The 17,152-nt window shown below is 41.6% G+C and overlaps 1 protein-coding gene across 1 annotated transcript; it reads left to right on the forward strand.

The window, feature by feature from the left end:
- Positions 1-183: 183 nt before the first annotated feature.
- On the forward strand, positions 184-11,371 carry LOC146314966 (NLR family CARD domain-containing protein 3-like). Its single transcript, XM_084735260.1, is given in 10 exon segments — positions 184-326; positions 489-641; positions 4,975-5,050; positions 5,173-5,401; positions 5,662-7,471; positions 7,585-7,758; positions 8,982-9,155; positions 9,871-9,917; positions 10,064-10,560; positions 10,563-11,371. Coding segments are annotated over 10 exon segments (3,300 nt in total). The 5' UTR covers positions 184-249; the 3' UTR covers positions 10,626-11,371.
- Positions 11,372-17,152: the final 5,781 nt, after the last annotated feature.

The raw sequence follows: 17,152 nt of genomic DNA on the forward strand, positions 1-17,152 counted from the left end.
GTCTATGGGAGCTGATGTGAATATGAACCCAGCACCAGCTGCAAAGGTAACATGACTGATTTTGGATCATTTAATTGATATGACACTGCAGCTGCCATTTCTAATCTTGTCTTTGGTATTTAGGTGGATGAGCCATTTTGTGCATTCACAACTCTTTGTGTTTGTAAGGTGACTGAGAGGAATGATGGAAAATAATGTGTGAATTATCCCAGCAGGCTGTTGTGTTTGTGTTAAGGTGTGGACTCTGCTATGAATCAGTTTGAGGACAAAGACGAGGTAGTCCCTCCATCTAAAACCACTCTGTGTGGGGAAGATGAAGCCCAGAGGTGAGATCAAGATCTTTACCATCCATCACTTGTTCTCCATGCCACAGATCAGCACTCAGATCACTCCATCATCATTATTCACCCTCTTAGCTCTGTTTTCTCAAAGTGATAGTGGGGGATACTGAGGGAAATTTCATTTTTGGGTGAACTATCACTTTAAAGCCCAGAACAGCCACAGACACCAGACTCTGCAAGAACTGGACCAGGACCTGAAACAAGACATGGATCCAGCTGTGTGTCCCTCCAGGGTGATAAAAGGTCAATGACTGAAGAAATATATTTTCAGCGACAAAAACCTTCAAAGAAGAAGAAAAAGTAAGTCAAAATCATTTTATAATATCAACAGCTTTATATGATCAAATTCTGATTTGAAGTGTTATTAATGCTGTTCTGTGGATTTTTACTATAAACAAAAAAGTGGACTACGTTTGAAAATTTCCATGCAGTAATATTTCTTGACTCATTGGAATTGGTTGAAAAATAAAAGCTATAGTGCTTTTTATTCAGAAAAAAGTGCAGCTCCTTCATTTACATGTATTTGTTCTCAGGTCAGTCTTGCTGGTCTAATATGGTGGCAGTGTTGCCATATCATAGCAAAGGGCTGAGGCAGTTAATGCAGCATCTATGCATATATATTTGTTTTCTAGCTGACTGTCTTTGTTGTATTTGTTGATGCATATCTTGTCATGTTAGCACCACCTGTTGACCAGTGTAATCATAACCACTGAAATAGAAACCATCTGTAGGAGATAAACAAACCCACTGAGACCCACCCATAGAAAACCAGTTCCATACTAGAGGTCAGAAACTCCCCATGAACCTTTTAGAAAAAAAACTGAAATTACACATTTGTGGAAAGGTTTTGTCTAATGTGTCACAGAACATAAATGATGCAATGATGGCATATTCTTCTTCACACATAGACAGAATTTATCTGCCCAGGACACCCAGGCTGTCATTAAGACTGACTATGATCTGAGTATAAATTTGATTCCTGACATGCTCCACTGAGCTCCTCCCTCGCATCAACACTACATACCTCAAAGTAATCTGAGAACAGGAACACAAACATGTCAGTGACAACAGCTGAGGCTGGTATTATTACGTATGATTAATGAACAAGCTATGTTGACTCAAGTCAGAGTTTTCAATGTCACAAAGATGGCTGTCTTTTAACCTGGCTAGATCACCATGGTAACTTATGCTGAACTCATAATCACACTGCCACAGGAACCTCAGTTTGGTGATACAGAAAGTAATTTTTCCTGTTTGCTTCAGGTCATATTAACACTTTGAATTTTACACAGCATATTAACCACACACAAACGGAATGATAAAGCATCTACAGACACTTTGATGTTTTTAAGCTTGATCTTGATTTGTTGTCAAGTCTGTTTTGCATTGCAGATATTGCAGCTCAGAACACTGATTAGAAAATTGATTAGTCTATCTTATTAATCATGGATAATGCTCAATCAGTATAATTAATTTCACTTTGGCCAAAAACCTAAGTGATTTCTACATATCCTTCGTCATGGGACAGTGTCAGACCAACAGTACAGTTTAGATACCATGTTGTTGTTTAATGTGCAGTTGTCATGTAAGAAATGAACAGAAGTGCTAAGAACTCATTAAGTTGATTAGTACTTTTCTGCCAGCATTCTTCTTCTCCTGCCTTATTTGTAGCAACAGTGTTGGTGTTTGTTGTAATATATTTTTAATATTTTTCTAGCTTTCCATTGTAATGACTTGCTCAACTTGACTGAAGTTGGTGGCTCACAATCAATCCACTTTGTGTAGAAAAGTGTCATTTGATGTATCTTGCATGACCCAAAGTTCATGACCATAGGTGAGGGTAGGAACACAGATTGACCAGTAAATCAAGAGCTCTGCCTTTTGGCGCAGCTCCTTCTTTCCCACGACAGACCGGTGCAATGACCGCATTTCTGCCGCCGCCGCGCCAATCCATCTGTCAATCTCACGCTCCTCCCCTCACTTGTGAACAAGACCCCAAGACATTTGAACTCTTCTCCGACCCAGAGGGGCAAGTCACCTTTTTCCGGTCGAGAACCATGGCCTCGGACTTGGAGGTGCTGATTCTCATCCCAGCCGCTTCACACTTCACACTGCAAACCGCCCCAGTACATGCTGAAGGTCCTGGTTTGAAAGAGCCAACAGGACAACATCATCCACAAAAAGCAGAGATGAGATCCTGTGGTCCCCAAACCTCACACAGCCCCTGGCTGCGCCTAGAAATTCTGTCCATAAAAATAATGAACAGAACCGGTGACAAAGGGCAGCCCTGCCAGAGTCCAACATGCACCGGGAACAGGTCTGACTTATTGCTGGCAATGCAAACCAAGCTCCTGCTCCGGCCATACAGAGACCGTACAGCCCTTAGCAAAGAGCCCCGAACTCCATACTCCCGAAGCACCTCCCACAGAATGCCACGAGGGACACGGTCGAATTGGCTGAATTCTTCTCTCCAGTACCCTGTAATAGACCTTCCCAGGGAGGCTGAGGAGTGTGATCCCCCTATAGTTGGCGCACACCCTCCGGTCCTCCTTCTTAAATAGAGGGACCACCACCCGAGTCTGCCAGTCCAGAGGCAATGTCCCCAACTGCCACACGATGTTGCAGAGGCGTGTCAACCAAGACAGCTCTACAACATCCAGAGACTTGAGGCACTCAGGGTGGATCTCATCCACCCCCGGTGCCTTGCCACCGAGGAGCTTCCGAACTACCTCAGTGACTTCAGCTTAGGTGATGAATGAATCAACCTCTGGGTCCCCAGCCTCTGCTTCCTCTACGGAAGGCGTGTCAGTGGGATTGAGGAGATCCTCGAAGTATTCCTTCCACCGTCCAACAATGTCCCCAGTCGAAGTCAACAGCTCCCCGCCACCACTGTAAACAGTGTTGGCAGGGTACTGCTTCCCCTTTCTGAGGTGCCGGGCAGTTTGCCAGAATCTCTTTGAGGCCGGCCAGTAGTCCTCCTCCATGGCCTCCCCGAACTTTTCCCATACCTGGGTTTTTGCTTGAGTCCCACGAGCCAACCAAGCTCAATAGGACTCCTTCTTCAGCCTGACGGCATCCCTGACCTCCGGTGTCCACCACTGGGTTTGGGGATTGCTACCGCGGCAGGCACCGGAGACCTTACGGCCACAGCTCCGAACGGCGACGTCAACAATGAAGGTGGAGAACATAGTCCATTTGGACTCAATGTCTCCAGCCTCCCTCAGGATCTGGTCAAAGCTCTCCTGGAGGTGAGAGTTGAAGACCCCTCAACCCAGAGGATTCCACCAGATGTTCCCAACAGACCCTTACAATGCATTTGGGCCTGCCAAGTCTGTCCAGCTTCCTCTTCCACCAGCGGATCCAACTCACCACCAGGTGGTCATCAGTTGACAGCTCAGCCCCTCTTCACCTGAGTGTCCAAGACATATGGCCGAAGGTCAGTTGACACGACTACAAAGTCGATCACTGACCTCCAACCTAGGGCATCCCCATGCCACATGCACTGATGGACACCCTTATGGTTGAACATGGTGTTCGTTATGGACAAACTGCTACCTACGTGGGCGTTGAAGTCCCCCAGTAGAACGATGGAGTCTCCAGTTGGAGCACTTTCCAGCACCCCTCCCATGGTCTCCAAGAAGGCTGGGTAGATTCCATGTCCTGGGGTTGGGTCGTCGGGATGCTGCCAATGACCACCACCCAAACCGCACAGCATCGGCCCCTTCTGAACCCTCCTCCAGGTGATGGGCCAACGGGAAGGCGAGCCAACGTTGCTTATTCAGACTGGGCTTGGCTGGGTCCCGTGAATGAAAACCCAGCCATCAGGCGCTCACCTGCTAGCCCCAACCTCGGACCTGGTTCCAGGGTGGGGCCCTGGTGACGCTAATCTGGGAGGCATAGACATCCCTGTTGTTACACTATTCATTAGGGGCACTGGAACTGCACCGTCTGACCTGTCACCTAGGACCTGTTTGCCTTGGGAGAACCTAACAAGGGGCAATAAACCCCCAACAACATAGCTCCTAAGATTATTCAGGTACTCAAACCCCTCCCCCACGGTAAGGTGGCGGTTCAAGGAGGGGTCCACGAATTATCAACACTTTAACACTTGATTTCTCACCCTATGATGGATATTAGTGTTAGTATAGTAAAATCTTTTTCAGGGCACCAAAATCTTGTCCATGGTGTTTTCGAAGTCTTTTCAAGAAGATGAGTAAGGACTCTCATTACTTGTATCCCCAACACATCCAGTTACCCTTCTCTTGGGTTGTGTGGGTTTAATCCACATGCATTACAGTTGTTAGGGTTTGATTTATTATCAGTTACAATTTTTGCCAGTGTGAGGTATGTGTTTATTGAGGGGTGTGGTTTGTGTACCTCAGGTGTCTTTCTTTTTTGGTATAAAGAAAGGTCCCATTTGTGGTGTCTGGGTTATACATTGCAAACAGAAATCTACACTTATGCTTTTTCTCTTTCCCTCTGACAACTTCTTCTGCGACTCCATTTGTGTCTGTGCTGTTCCTGTGCTCCTCTAATGACTGCAGCTCTCCGACACCTGCCTCTGGGGCTACCTTGTCTTTGTCTCTGCATGGTTAGACCGAATTTGTGCTAATTCTTGATGATTCATCCACAGAGTCAACCAGGGGAGCTCAGAAGTTCCCAGTGGTCAATCTGCCCAGCTTCAAATGTACACAGACTCCATATTTATGGTATGTACATCTACAACAACTGTTGTTACATCTATTCAGTTCACAATCATCTCCATCAGACTGTTTTCATGTTTCCATGGTATTTAGCTTGGTTTTGTAATTCATATAATATTTTGTTCCAGCTACTGGAGGAAAACATGATCAATTTTGTGAAGCACGAGATGAAGAAAATCAAGAAGGCTCTAGGTATAGATTACCCACAATGCTTAGACAGTCTGAGTGAGGATGAGGAGATGTTGTCATGTCATGATGAAGAGCAGATGAGGAGCAGCAGAGAGGCATTTTTGAACATCACACTGCACTTTCTGAGGAGAATGAAGCAGGAGGAGCTGGCTGACCGTCTGCAGAGCAGTAAGAGGATTTCTCTTTCTTATTAAATATTTGTTAGGCTTTTGCCTTTATTATGTAGAGAGAGAGGGGATGACCCATAGCAAAAGGCTACAGGCTGGACTTGAACCTGGGCCAACGTAAGATAATTTCTCTCAATGATTAACATGTTCTGATACGGGAAATCTGACATTTACTAGTGTCTCAAGAGATGAACCAAGTCCATGAATGTGCTAATTCTTTGAGGAAGTGAAATGTTTAAATGTTATCGTGTTTTCATTCAGGATATCCTGCTCCAGTTTGTATCCAGCATAAACATAAATCTAACCTGAAGAAGAAGTTCCAGTGTGTGTTTGAGGGGATTTCTAAAGCAGGAAACCCTAAAACCCCTCTGAACCAGATCTACACAGAGCTCTACATCACAGAGGGAGGGGCTTCAGAGGTCAATGATGAACATGAGGTCAGACAGATTGAAACAGCATCCAGGAAACCAGACAGACCAGAAACAACAATCAGACATGAAGACATCTTTAAACCCTCACCTGGAAGAGATGGACCAATCAGAACAGTGATGACAAAGGGAGTGGCTGGCATCGGGAAAACAGTCTTAACACAGAAGTTCACTCTGGACTGGACTGAAGACAAAACCAACCAGGACATACAGTTCATGTTTCCATTCACTTTCAGAGAGCTGAATGTGCTGAAAGAGAAAAAGTTCAGCTTGGTGGAACTTGTTCATCTCTTCTTCACTGAAACCAAAGAAGCAGGAATCTGCAGGTTTGAAGAGTTCCAGGTTGTGTTCATCTTTGATGGTCTGGATGAGTGTCGACTTCCTCTGGACTTCCACAACAATGAGATCCTGACTGATGTTACAGAGTCCACCTCAGTGGATGTGCTGCTGACAAACCTCATCAGGGGGAAACTGCTTCCCTCTGCTCGCCTCTGGATAACCACACGACCTGCAGCAGCCAATCAGATCCCTCCTGGGTGTGTTGACATGGTGACAGAGGTCAGAGGGTTCACTGATGAACAGAAGGAGGAGTACTTCAGGAAGAGATTCAGAGACAAGAAGCAGAGCAGCAGAATCATCTCCCACATCAAGACATCACGAAGCCTCCACATCATGTGTCACATCCCAGTCTTCTGCTGGATCACTGCTACAGTTCTGAAGGACGTGTTGAAGACCAGAGAGGGAGGAGAGCTGCCCAAGACCCTGACTGAGATGTACATCCACTTCCTGGTGGTTCAGTCCAAACTGAAGAACGTCAAGTATGATGGAGGATCTGAGACGGATCCACACTGGAGTCCAGAGAGCAGGAAGATGATTGAGTCTCTGGGAAAACTGGCTTTTGATCAGCTGCAGAAAGGAAACCTGATCTTCTATGAATCAGACCTGACAGAGTGTGGCATCGATATCAGAGCAGCCTCAGTGTACTCAGGAGTGTTCACACAGATCTTTAAAGAGGAGAGAGGACTGTACCAGGACAAGGTGTTCTGCTTCGTCCATCTGAGTGTTCAGGAGTTTCTGGCTGCTCTTCATGTCCATCTGACATTCATCAACTCTGGAGTCAATCTGCTGTCAGAAGAACAAACAACATCCCAGAAATCTGGAACAAGACAAGACGAATCTGCAGAGACACACTTCTTCCAGACTGCTGTGGACAAGACCTTACAGAGTCCTAATGGACACCTGGACTTGTTCCTCCGGTTTCTCTTGGGTCTTTCACTGCAGACCAATCAGATTCTCCTACAAGGTCTGCTGACACAGACAGGAAGTAGCTCACAGTCCAACCAGGAAACAGTCCAGTACATCAAGAAAAAGATCAATGAGGATTTGTCTCCAGAGAGAAGCATCAATCTGTTCCACTGCCTGAATGAACTGAATGATCGTTCTCTAGTGGAGGAGATCCAACAGTACCTGAGTTCAGGACGTCTGTCCACAGATAAACTGTCTCCTGCTCAGTGGTCAGCTCTGGTCTTCATCTTACTGTCATCAGAAAAAGATCTGGACGTGTTTGACCTGAAGAAATACTCTGCTTCAGAGGAGGCTCTTCTGAGGCTGCTGCCAGTGGTCAAAGCCTCCAACAAAGCTCTGTGAGTACACAGATAGAGATTGTTGGATTTATTTACTACATTCTCAGCATAATGTTCTCTTTTCAACAGGAATGATAGAAATGTACACGTGTTTTCCTTTACTGTCTCATCAGGTTGAGTGACTGTAAACTCTCAGAGAGAAGCTGTGAAGCTCTGTCCTCAGTTCTCAGGTCCCAGTCCTCTACTCTGACAGAAGTGGACATGAGTGACAACAACCTGCAGGATTCAGGAGTGAAACTGTTGTCTGCTGGACTTGAAAATCCACACTGTACACTGGAAACTCTCAGGTCAGGATTCATCAACCAGTTCAAGTGATGGCCATTTAAAACCTAATTTACATCACTGGATACACTTGTAACCTGAAAAATTTTGCCATATGATTTCAAACCTGTTGTGTTTATTTAGTTTCTCTTTACATAAATGTGTTTATGGTTGGATTAAGTTTCTTTATTGTCCCCTCAGGGAAATTTGTTGTGCAGCAAGAGTTTACATGAAAAAATGATACAAAAGGGCCACATCATCAACAGCAGGAACATTAATACAATACAAACTATGCGATAAAAAACACATACTAGGTCAAAGGATGGAAAATTGATGGAAATTTCATATCAAGTACAAAGATGCAAGAATGCCTAAATGCAGGTGTGTAAAATGTGCCATGATAGTGCAGGACTGTAGACAAGGTGCTGGGTGCTACTGAGCATATCTATAGCACTTGGAATGAAATAGGTATGAAATCTTTTAGTCTTCTGAACAGGTGCCCTGAAATGGCGACCTGAGGGCAGCAGCTCAAACTCCCTATATAATGGGCAGTCCTGACAGACCAGTATAGCATTAGTCCTCCTAAGTACCTCCCTGTTATAAATAGCCAAAAGCTTGTTCTGACCCCTCCCCAAGTTTTTACTGGCACTTTTCACAAGACTTTGAAGTCGATTACTACAGGACTTGGTTTCCAAACCAAGCAGCAATGTAGAAAGTTAAAACAGATTCAATTAAACTCCTGTAGAAGAGTGTCGTCATCTCAGCGGAAACATTAAAGGAGTTCATTTTTCTCAAGAAAGAAAGTCTATCGTATTTTCTCACTCTATTGTTGAAACTTAAATTATATTACAAAGATATCAGGGTATTTCAGCCCTCACAGTACACTCACAGTATGTAAGCCATGTTTCCACTGCATAGTATGGCTCAGTTTTACTCGAGTCACTCTTTTTTCCACTGTAGTGCCTAGTGCCAAGGTTCCACTTGGTGGTAGCATATTAAGTGTGAGGCTGAGCAAGCAAGAGAGAGAGAGCACTAGAGAGTGACAGCGAGTGCAAACAGAGGAAATAGTGAGCAATGAAGTTGTCAATCTGGCTGCAAACACAATGTAGGTTACAGTTTGTCCATGAATAAAGGCTGCAGCTTCTGAAGACCAAATTCAGGCTTCTCTGTATGTATTGTTTCCTAGTTGCTGGAATAGTGTCAATATGTGGTAGAAAAATTAAATTTGTGTTGTGTTGTGTGTTTGCAGTCTGTCAGGTTGTCTGATCACAGAGGAAGGCTGTTCTTCTCTGGCCTCAGCTCTGACCTCCAACCCCTCCCACCTGAGAGAACTGGACCTGAGCTACAATCATCCAGGAGATTCTGCAGTGAAGCTCCTGTCTGCTGGATTGAAGGATCCACACTGGAGACTGAACAGTCTCAGGTATTAAGTATGAAGTTTTTAAAATGTCATCATTATTAACATTAATATTCTTTTTTAACCTTATTAACCAATAAAATACTACATACTTATATGTACAGCCTTATACTTTGTGATACTCAGCTATCATAAACTTTGACTACTAATAACTAAGAGAGGCAAATGTTTAAGTTTAAACCTTAATAGCTTCTGAACACAACCCTTGGATCTTCAAAATAGTAACCAAAATACAAACTTGAAAAAAAAATTTAAATAACCAAATTTATGGCTATTCTAATAGTAAAGGTTGAATGGTCCTGCAGCCACTTTACTTTTGAACCAAGTGGTTGTCAATGAACAGTTATTACAGCCACTCAATGTGTCAAGGAGACGCAGGTAAGACCTCTGTGGCTGCTGGTGAACTTGAACTGTGATAGTTTCATCTCTAGATTAAAAATAATGAAACCCATCACTGACTGTTACTAGGAGATGGAATATAAACAAGTGTCATCATCGGGTTACTAAACACTGAATTTTTTTTTTACTTATTTTCTGAAAAAAACGAGTGGCAGCCATTGACCAACCAAACAATAAGAAGAAGCTCAGCTGAACTAGATGAATATCAACTTATTAATAATAACTGCTACATGTGAACAGAATAACAAACCTCTGTGTATGAGAGTGATAATATTTCCAAGTGAAAGATGATGTACTGGTCTGACCCTCCTCCTCTTTTCAGGGTGGAGCCTGCTGGAGTTCGATGGTTGAGACCAGGTCTGAGGAAGTGTAAGTGTGAAAACAACGTTGTACAAATTCAACTATCTTCAAACTGTGATATCACTCATTCAAATCTCTTATACTTAAACTGCCAATCAGTGAACTGATAATTGATTAATAACTGCAGCTGTATTGTGTCTTGTTCTCTCCATCAGATTCCTGTGAACTCACACTTGACATGAACACAGTGAACAAAAAGATCAAACTGTCTGACAACAACACGAAGGTGACATACGTGAAGGAGGATCAGTCATATCCTGATCACTCAGACCGATTTGATCAGTGGCCTCAGCTGCTGTGTAGAACTGGTCTGACTGGTCGCTGTTACTGGGAGGTTGAGTGGAGTGGACATGTTGATATATCAGTGAGTTACAGAGGAATCAGCAGGAGAGGAATTGGATATAAATGCAGGTTTGGAAGGAATGATCAGTCCTGGAGTCTGGAGTGCTCTGATGGCAACCACTATGTCTGGTACAATAACCAAGGCACATCCATCACCTCCTCCTCCTCCTCTGTCTCTCACAGAGTAGCAGTGTATGTGGACTGTCCTGCTGGCTCTCTGTCCTTCTACAGAGTCTCCTCTGACAAACTGATCCACCTCCACACCTTCAACACCACATTCACTGAACCTCTGTATCCTGGATTTGGTTTCTGGTCTGGTTGGTCTGGTTCAGTGTCTCTGTGTTCTCTGTAGGAGGGAGAGTCTTCTCCTGTTGAAACACCTTTTTCACTGCTGACCAGATAGTTCCATCTGTACAGGATTAGAGCTGATGTTACTTAGTACCAAGGTGATTTCTCAGCGGTTGTAAATGCAGTTGGAGATGATGGATTGGGACTGGGGGATGAGAGTTTTCTGGGACTTGTGGCCATGCAGTTGGATAGTTGAAACAGCAAAGCAAAGTTGATGTAATTACCTGAAATGATGTGTTATCTGAAAGGAGGTGTGAACAAATTAAAATGTCAAACAAGATTCTTTCAGTAAAACTTTGAGAGCATCTTCTCTGTGTAATAACAATTGATCTGGTATTGATCATGTTTTTTTTAACTGTTTCTTATGTTTGAACCCAGAAAGTTCAGTTGACTCTGATATGAAACAGAGTAAAAGTGATCAGTGATCAGAACTGAGGTGCAGATCAACGATCAGAGGTTTCACTCACACACCTTTGAATCGGATCAAGTTAATCCAAATCTGATGTTGTGTAAGATGAACATTTACTGCATCTTATAGACACAAACTTCACTGCTCTCAGAAATCATGTGGTACCATCTGGTGGTACAAAAGTAAGTGGCAGGAGTCTTTGACATGGCTCAGAGTTAACATAAACATATTTATGACTTCACATACTGCTGGGTAACTTAATACATCATTATTTATGAGTTGATTTGTTTTGTTATTCACTAGTTTTTTGAATTTCAATTTTTTTCACAGGTACTGAAACACTTTGTCATTGTTACTGTCATTTATCAACACTCTGTGCACTTCAACTACAAATAAAGTAGATTTTGTTGGAGTTTTGTACTTGTGAGCTTTTTTGGTGAGGTTATTGAAAACACTCAGACTAGAGTGTGGTGTGGTTCTTTTTGTCGGTAATAATACACAAAAATGTGCAACTTTCATTATAAAAAAGCTGCCCCAAAACAGCCCTAATTTATTCTCATGAATAAAAATGTTTCAGAAACACCCCCCTTTTTTTGTGAGGAACATGGTGTGCTGTCATGCTGAGCTGATATGAGCATGTTCTAAATGTCAACTTGACCAATCAGATTGCTTGGTCTGATCTACCTGTTATATGTTTGGCTGCATTGATTACCCAGTAGTTCCCTGTGAAGTCCATTGATTGTGGTGTTCAGCCATATTCAGTAAGATTCTGACCCACTAGCAGCACACAAACACTGTAAAGAAGGATAGTTGGTAATGACCTTTATTAAAGGCTTTGCAGGAAATGGTATACGCAGACAGGAAGTACATGGTTAAGCTCAGCTTGAGGATGTGGGTTTGCTGTGGTTTGAGGCAGATCCAGAGGCTCAGGATGAATGAGCTGAATCAGAGAGCAGGAGAGTTCAGAGTCAATGGAGCGTGCTCACACACAACAGGCAGGTAGAAGGTGTTGTCATGGAGACAGCAGATCAAAAACCAGGTAAGAATACAGTTCAAGCAAGCAGTCCAGCAGGGAACAGTCAGAAGGTGAGTCAAGGCCGAGCGGAGAGTCAAGGATCCAGTGGAGAGGTGAGGAGATACACTCCACTGGAACAAACAGGAAGCAGGAAAACAGGGACACTCACATTGCAATGTAGTGAGAGGGAAACACTGAAAAGCCACAGGGACAGAAGCACTGGGGCAGATGTCATGGTCAGAGACAGAAAGCTGTGTTGATTTTCCAGGGCCCAGACAAGGCAGGTGAGTCAGAGACAGGCAGGGTTGGCAACAGGCAAATGAGTGCTGGAGAGTCTTATGTGGAGATACAGAAAAACAATGTGGCAGTGACTAACTGAGCAGGAGGAGCTTATACTGGTCTGGTTACTGAGGAGTTGCAGCTGTGCACACAGGTGAGTGGAGCTGGGCTGATGAAGTGGGAGTGGCTGGCAGGCAGAGTGGAGGAGAGGCAAGGCGCATGGAAAAGTACTGGGAGAGCTGGGGAACTGAGAGAGAGAAACTGGTCCCACAGAACTGTGACGTAGCAGGCAGCAAACATGCTCGTTTCAAATAACTGAACAAGACATCAAAGATTACCCATCAGTCATTGTGCCAAAATCAACAGTGGAGTTCACAGAGGAGTTCTTTTTTTAATGTTGTTTTTACTGAGGGATCTGATGTTCCCTGAGCAGGGAGAACAGTCAACAGACACTGACTGGAACCTGGGCTTCACTTTGCAGGACACTGACAAGCAATATAAGTGACTGCACCAAAATCAAACAGTGGAGCTCCGTCTTATCTTAAACTTCAGTTCAATTCAATGAAGCATTATATATATATATAATGCTTCATTTAATTGAATTTAATTTTTTTCTGTTTATATTTATATATGTCTGTAAAAATGTCATTGTAATTAATGTTACTAATTCTAATCACAAATCATCTGTAAATAATCTGCATATTAATCTCCTTTGGAATGCACCATATATCTTGTAAACTAATCAAATCCCATTTATACACAACTTACATTTGGTAGAATAAGATTTGTAATGTATCAGTTTTGTTTTTGTTTTACTTAATATTTTGTTTCTGTCATGTAACATTTCAATAGTTGCAGCAAAAGTTTTCTGGGTGTTTCACAGAGTTTCTTTAAAAAACTGATTATGTGTGAGCAGACAGTTCAAATGGCACTAAATAAAATAAAAAACATGTCACAGAAGATCCAAAATATAGGTAGAAAAATGAGTGAATGGTGAATAGAAAATAGATCAAATCAAGATAAAATTGAAGTGTGAAGAATAGCAGCATAAACGTCACCGTGATGATTTCCAATATAATTACAATATAAATATATATTGCACACAAAATTATTTAACAGTAGAAAATGTAAATATACAATATATTGCAGGAGGTAGTTGCACATTAGAGAGTGTGAGGGATTAACAGTATGTATAATCCTTTACAACTCTGATGTGCAACTGACTTGTGCAATATATTGTATAAATAATAATAATAATAATAATAATAATAATAATAATAATAATAATAATAATAATAATAATAATAACATATTTAGGTAAATAATAATCCCATCAGAAAGTAACACCATAAATTAATATACGAGGAGAGGAAAGTGAAGTTCCCTGAGCAGGAAGCAGAGAGTATCGGACTGCAGCATCTCAGATTCATTTCTATGTTCTCTAAGTTACTTTCGGTTCTTATGTTCGTTGTGGCGCACTTTGCTTCTCTCTCTGAACCTCCAGATGAAGGTAAGGTAACAAGTTTGAAATGTTCGTTAACTTATTCTGTCGTTAATTAGTCACATTCAAACAGAAAAAAAATGCGTCTTGAGCTGTAATGTATCTCAACTCGACTCTGGATGAAAGACGTGAAACAGCAGCTGTTCAAATTTCCGCCATGTTGTGCCAATATTTGGGTGTGTAATACTGAGCTGATGCTCAGTTTATGATATGAAGAAGAAACGAAGGCGATGAGGAACCTAAACGTTTATTACTGTCATTATTATTATTATTATTATTATTATTATTATTATTATTATTATTTTAAATAAATAAATATGCGTCACCTAATGAGCTGTCAGAGATCTGAACACACCTCTAACAGAAACCAGTGTCTCTCTGTCAGTTTGTACTGTGATCAGATCAGATTTCATTTAATGTTTTAGAGAGAGAAAATACCGTGAGAACCGCTGATTCTCTTTGATTTCAGTTATTGAAACTGAAAGCTCATTTTGATCAGTTTTCAGTTCAATTCTGATATTATGACACCCCTATATGATGACAACACAAGACAGCACAATGAAATACAGCTGCACACAACATGTATAAAATATATTTCAGTTGGAATAGAATATAGAATATTTTCAAGGAAGTTATACAGTTATGAATACATATAAATCCATATATATAATCTCATACTGGATAGAAACTTGATCAAAGCATGTACGAGTTATGATGCAAAACACTCAATATTTGTGTGAATGAGGACAATGCAAAAGTAATGATGTTAATATGAAAATGGAGTCCGTGCCTGAGTGTCATAGAAGCAGTAAGACATGTCAGTTCATGTTACAGACAAACAGCTGGTCAGTCTTGCTGAGCTGACGTCAGGTACAATCAGCTGGGTGACACATTACACAGTTTAATTAACTGAATTTACTGAATATCAAATTCAGTGTGTCTGTAAGGTCCTCCATGCAAAGTGTGTCCTGGGCTGCTGTTCAGTTCACTGCAGTGTCTTGATGCCATCTAGTGGACTGATGGTGGAAGTACAGCAGCCTCTGTCTGAATAAAGTAACAGCCAATCAGAGGAGGAGGAGATGATACTTTTACAGGATGGTTTCAGCTGATGTGCAGATGAATGATTTGTGTTTCCTCTCCAGATGAAAGTGTGTGTGAGCTGATGTGGATGTGAGTCCAGCAGCATGAATCCATCTGAGGACAGAGAGGAGGGAGTCCCTCCCTCTAAACCCAAAGCTCAGAGGTAAAACCAGGATCTCTAACTGTCCATCAGTCTTTTCCAAGTCACAGCTCAGCACTCAGATCACTCCACATCATTACTCACACTCAGAGCTGTGTGTGTGTGTGTGTGTGTGTGTGTGTGTATTTAACAAGGACATTTATTATTGTAGGGCTGTTTGTGGAGAAATGCACTTTTGGTGTAAACGACAGACGTATACTGTATTTGCAGACACTGCATTGGCCTTTGGATCATGTCTCAACGTGCCACCATTTTGGTTTGGTTTGGCTGCTCTTGATAAAAAGCACTGTGATTCTTTGGTGATCCATTCCTTTGATCCTGTAGCTCTTTTGTGAAGAAAATCCATGTAATTCCTCTTCATGCCCTGTCTACTTTCCATTAAATCTTTCAACTTAAAGGTGTCAACTTTTCAATATTAAAAGCTGCAGACTGTAAACAATTTCTTTAAAGGACCACAAAAACATTTCTCAACCAGATTTGAATGAGTCATTTTTGTATTCAAGGTTATGTGATCTACATGGAGTAATTTCTCTATGTACTGTAGATCATAAACCCTGGAATTTAACATGATTTATTCAAATTTGTTGACAAATGTTAATGAGTAAGAGTTTTTTTATTCAGAAAAGCCACAGTTGCCCCATTTGCATGCATTTGTTCAAAGGCTGGTCTTGAGCCATCCAGTATAGTGGATTTGATGACATATCACAGTGTTGTGTGTTCCTGAGTCAGGCTCAGCACCAATCTGTCACCAGTCTGCTCAGAAAAAGTACATTTAGTCTTGGTTTGGTCCAGTGTTATACAGAACAATGAAGTGATGAAACAGACTGAAATCGTTGTGTTGATCTTTTTTTCTTGTTGATAGAAGCTAGTGTCTCCAGCAGCTTAGACTAAAGGACTAAAACTGAATTTCCATCTTTGGTGCTCTTCCTCTCTGTCTAACAGTTCTGCTAAACCAGAACCTGATCCTGATCCTGAACCTGAACCCAGCTGTGTTTCCTTCAAGAGTGATCAGTCAAATCCTCGCCTGATTACTTTTCAACAACAACAACAACCATCTGCTGAGAGGAGGTAAGCTCCAAGCAGCATGTCTACCTCTCTGTGGACTACATCATCATCATCATCATCATCATCATCATCATCATCATCATCATCATCAATGATTTCATTTGAGGCTAACAGATGCTAGATGCTAAGACAGGCTAACCCAGATTCCTTTGAGGTTCTGTCTCTATGACATCTTGTTGCACGTGTTCTGGCCCTTTGGACGCTTCAATCCAAGACCAGAGAGGAGCAGCTCAAACTCTGTATGTTGTGGGTGTGGTATCTGTACTTACATGATTAGTCCTCCTCTGCACAGCGTTGTCAGATATAATACTACTAACCCTCTTCCCAGTAATGTTAAAGGCATAATCTGCATCATTTTCTGAAAAAAAAATCATGTGTACACTAAAATAAACATAATGCATTTCAGTCATCACTTATGACCCAGTAGAAATGTTCATTTCATTGTTGTTTTTGTATTCATTAAAGGCAAAAAGGCAAAATACATTTTATTAGCACATTATTGTATTATGGTAATACTTAAACATGCATAAAACACACCAGTTTTTATAGAAAGTTTTTTATTCAGTAACAGTATAAACAAAAATACTGTGGACCAACAGAATTCTTAAAAATTCATGTCTTTGATAAAACTGAAAGACGTGTTGCAGCACTGTGCTGTCCATCTCAGCCAAGAAGAGAGCATTATGGCTGCAGCAATTCCTTGAGTCACTTAAATAACTCAACTTCTAAAAAGACTTGTGGCAAATAATTTGCCTCATGTCTTCATTTTGAATCCCTGGAGAAAACAAATAAAGTCAAGAGTCTAGAGAGAAAGCATCAACAGTGTCATTCATGCTGTGCATCAGTTCAAATATCAGGAAAGTGCTCATAACTGGATTAAAACTAATTTCTAATACTCTTTATGCTTAAATTAAGACCCTAAATTATATAGGTAAAGGGCTGTTGTGGATTTGGGTTTCCAGTGGCTTTAAAATGTCATGTCTAAATTTTAAATGTAAAATTAAACATTTAAAATGTAAACATCTGTACTTATTGTAATCAAAAG

The sequence above is a fragment of the Lutjanus erythropterus genome, chromosome 14 (assembly GCF_056507025.1).
Source record: "Lutjanus erythropterus isolate fLutEry1 chromosome 14, fLutEry1.hap2, whole genome shotgun sequence".
Lineage (NCBI taxonomy): Eukaryota > Metazoa > Chordata > Actinopteri > Lutjaniformes > Lutjanidae > Lutjanus > Lutjanus erythropterus.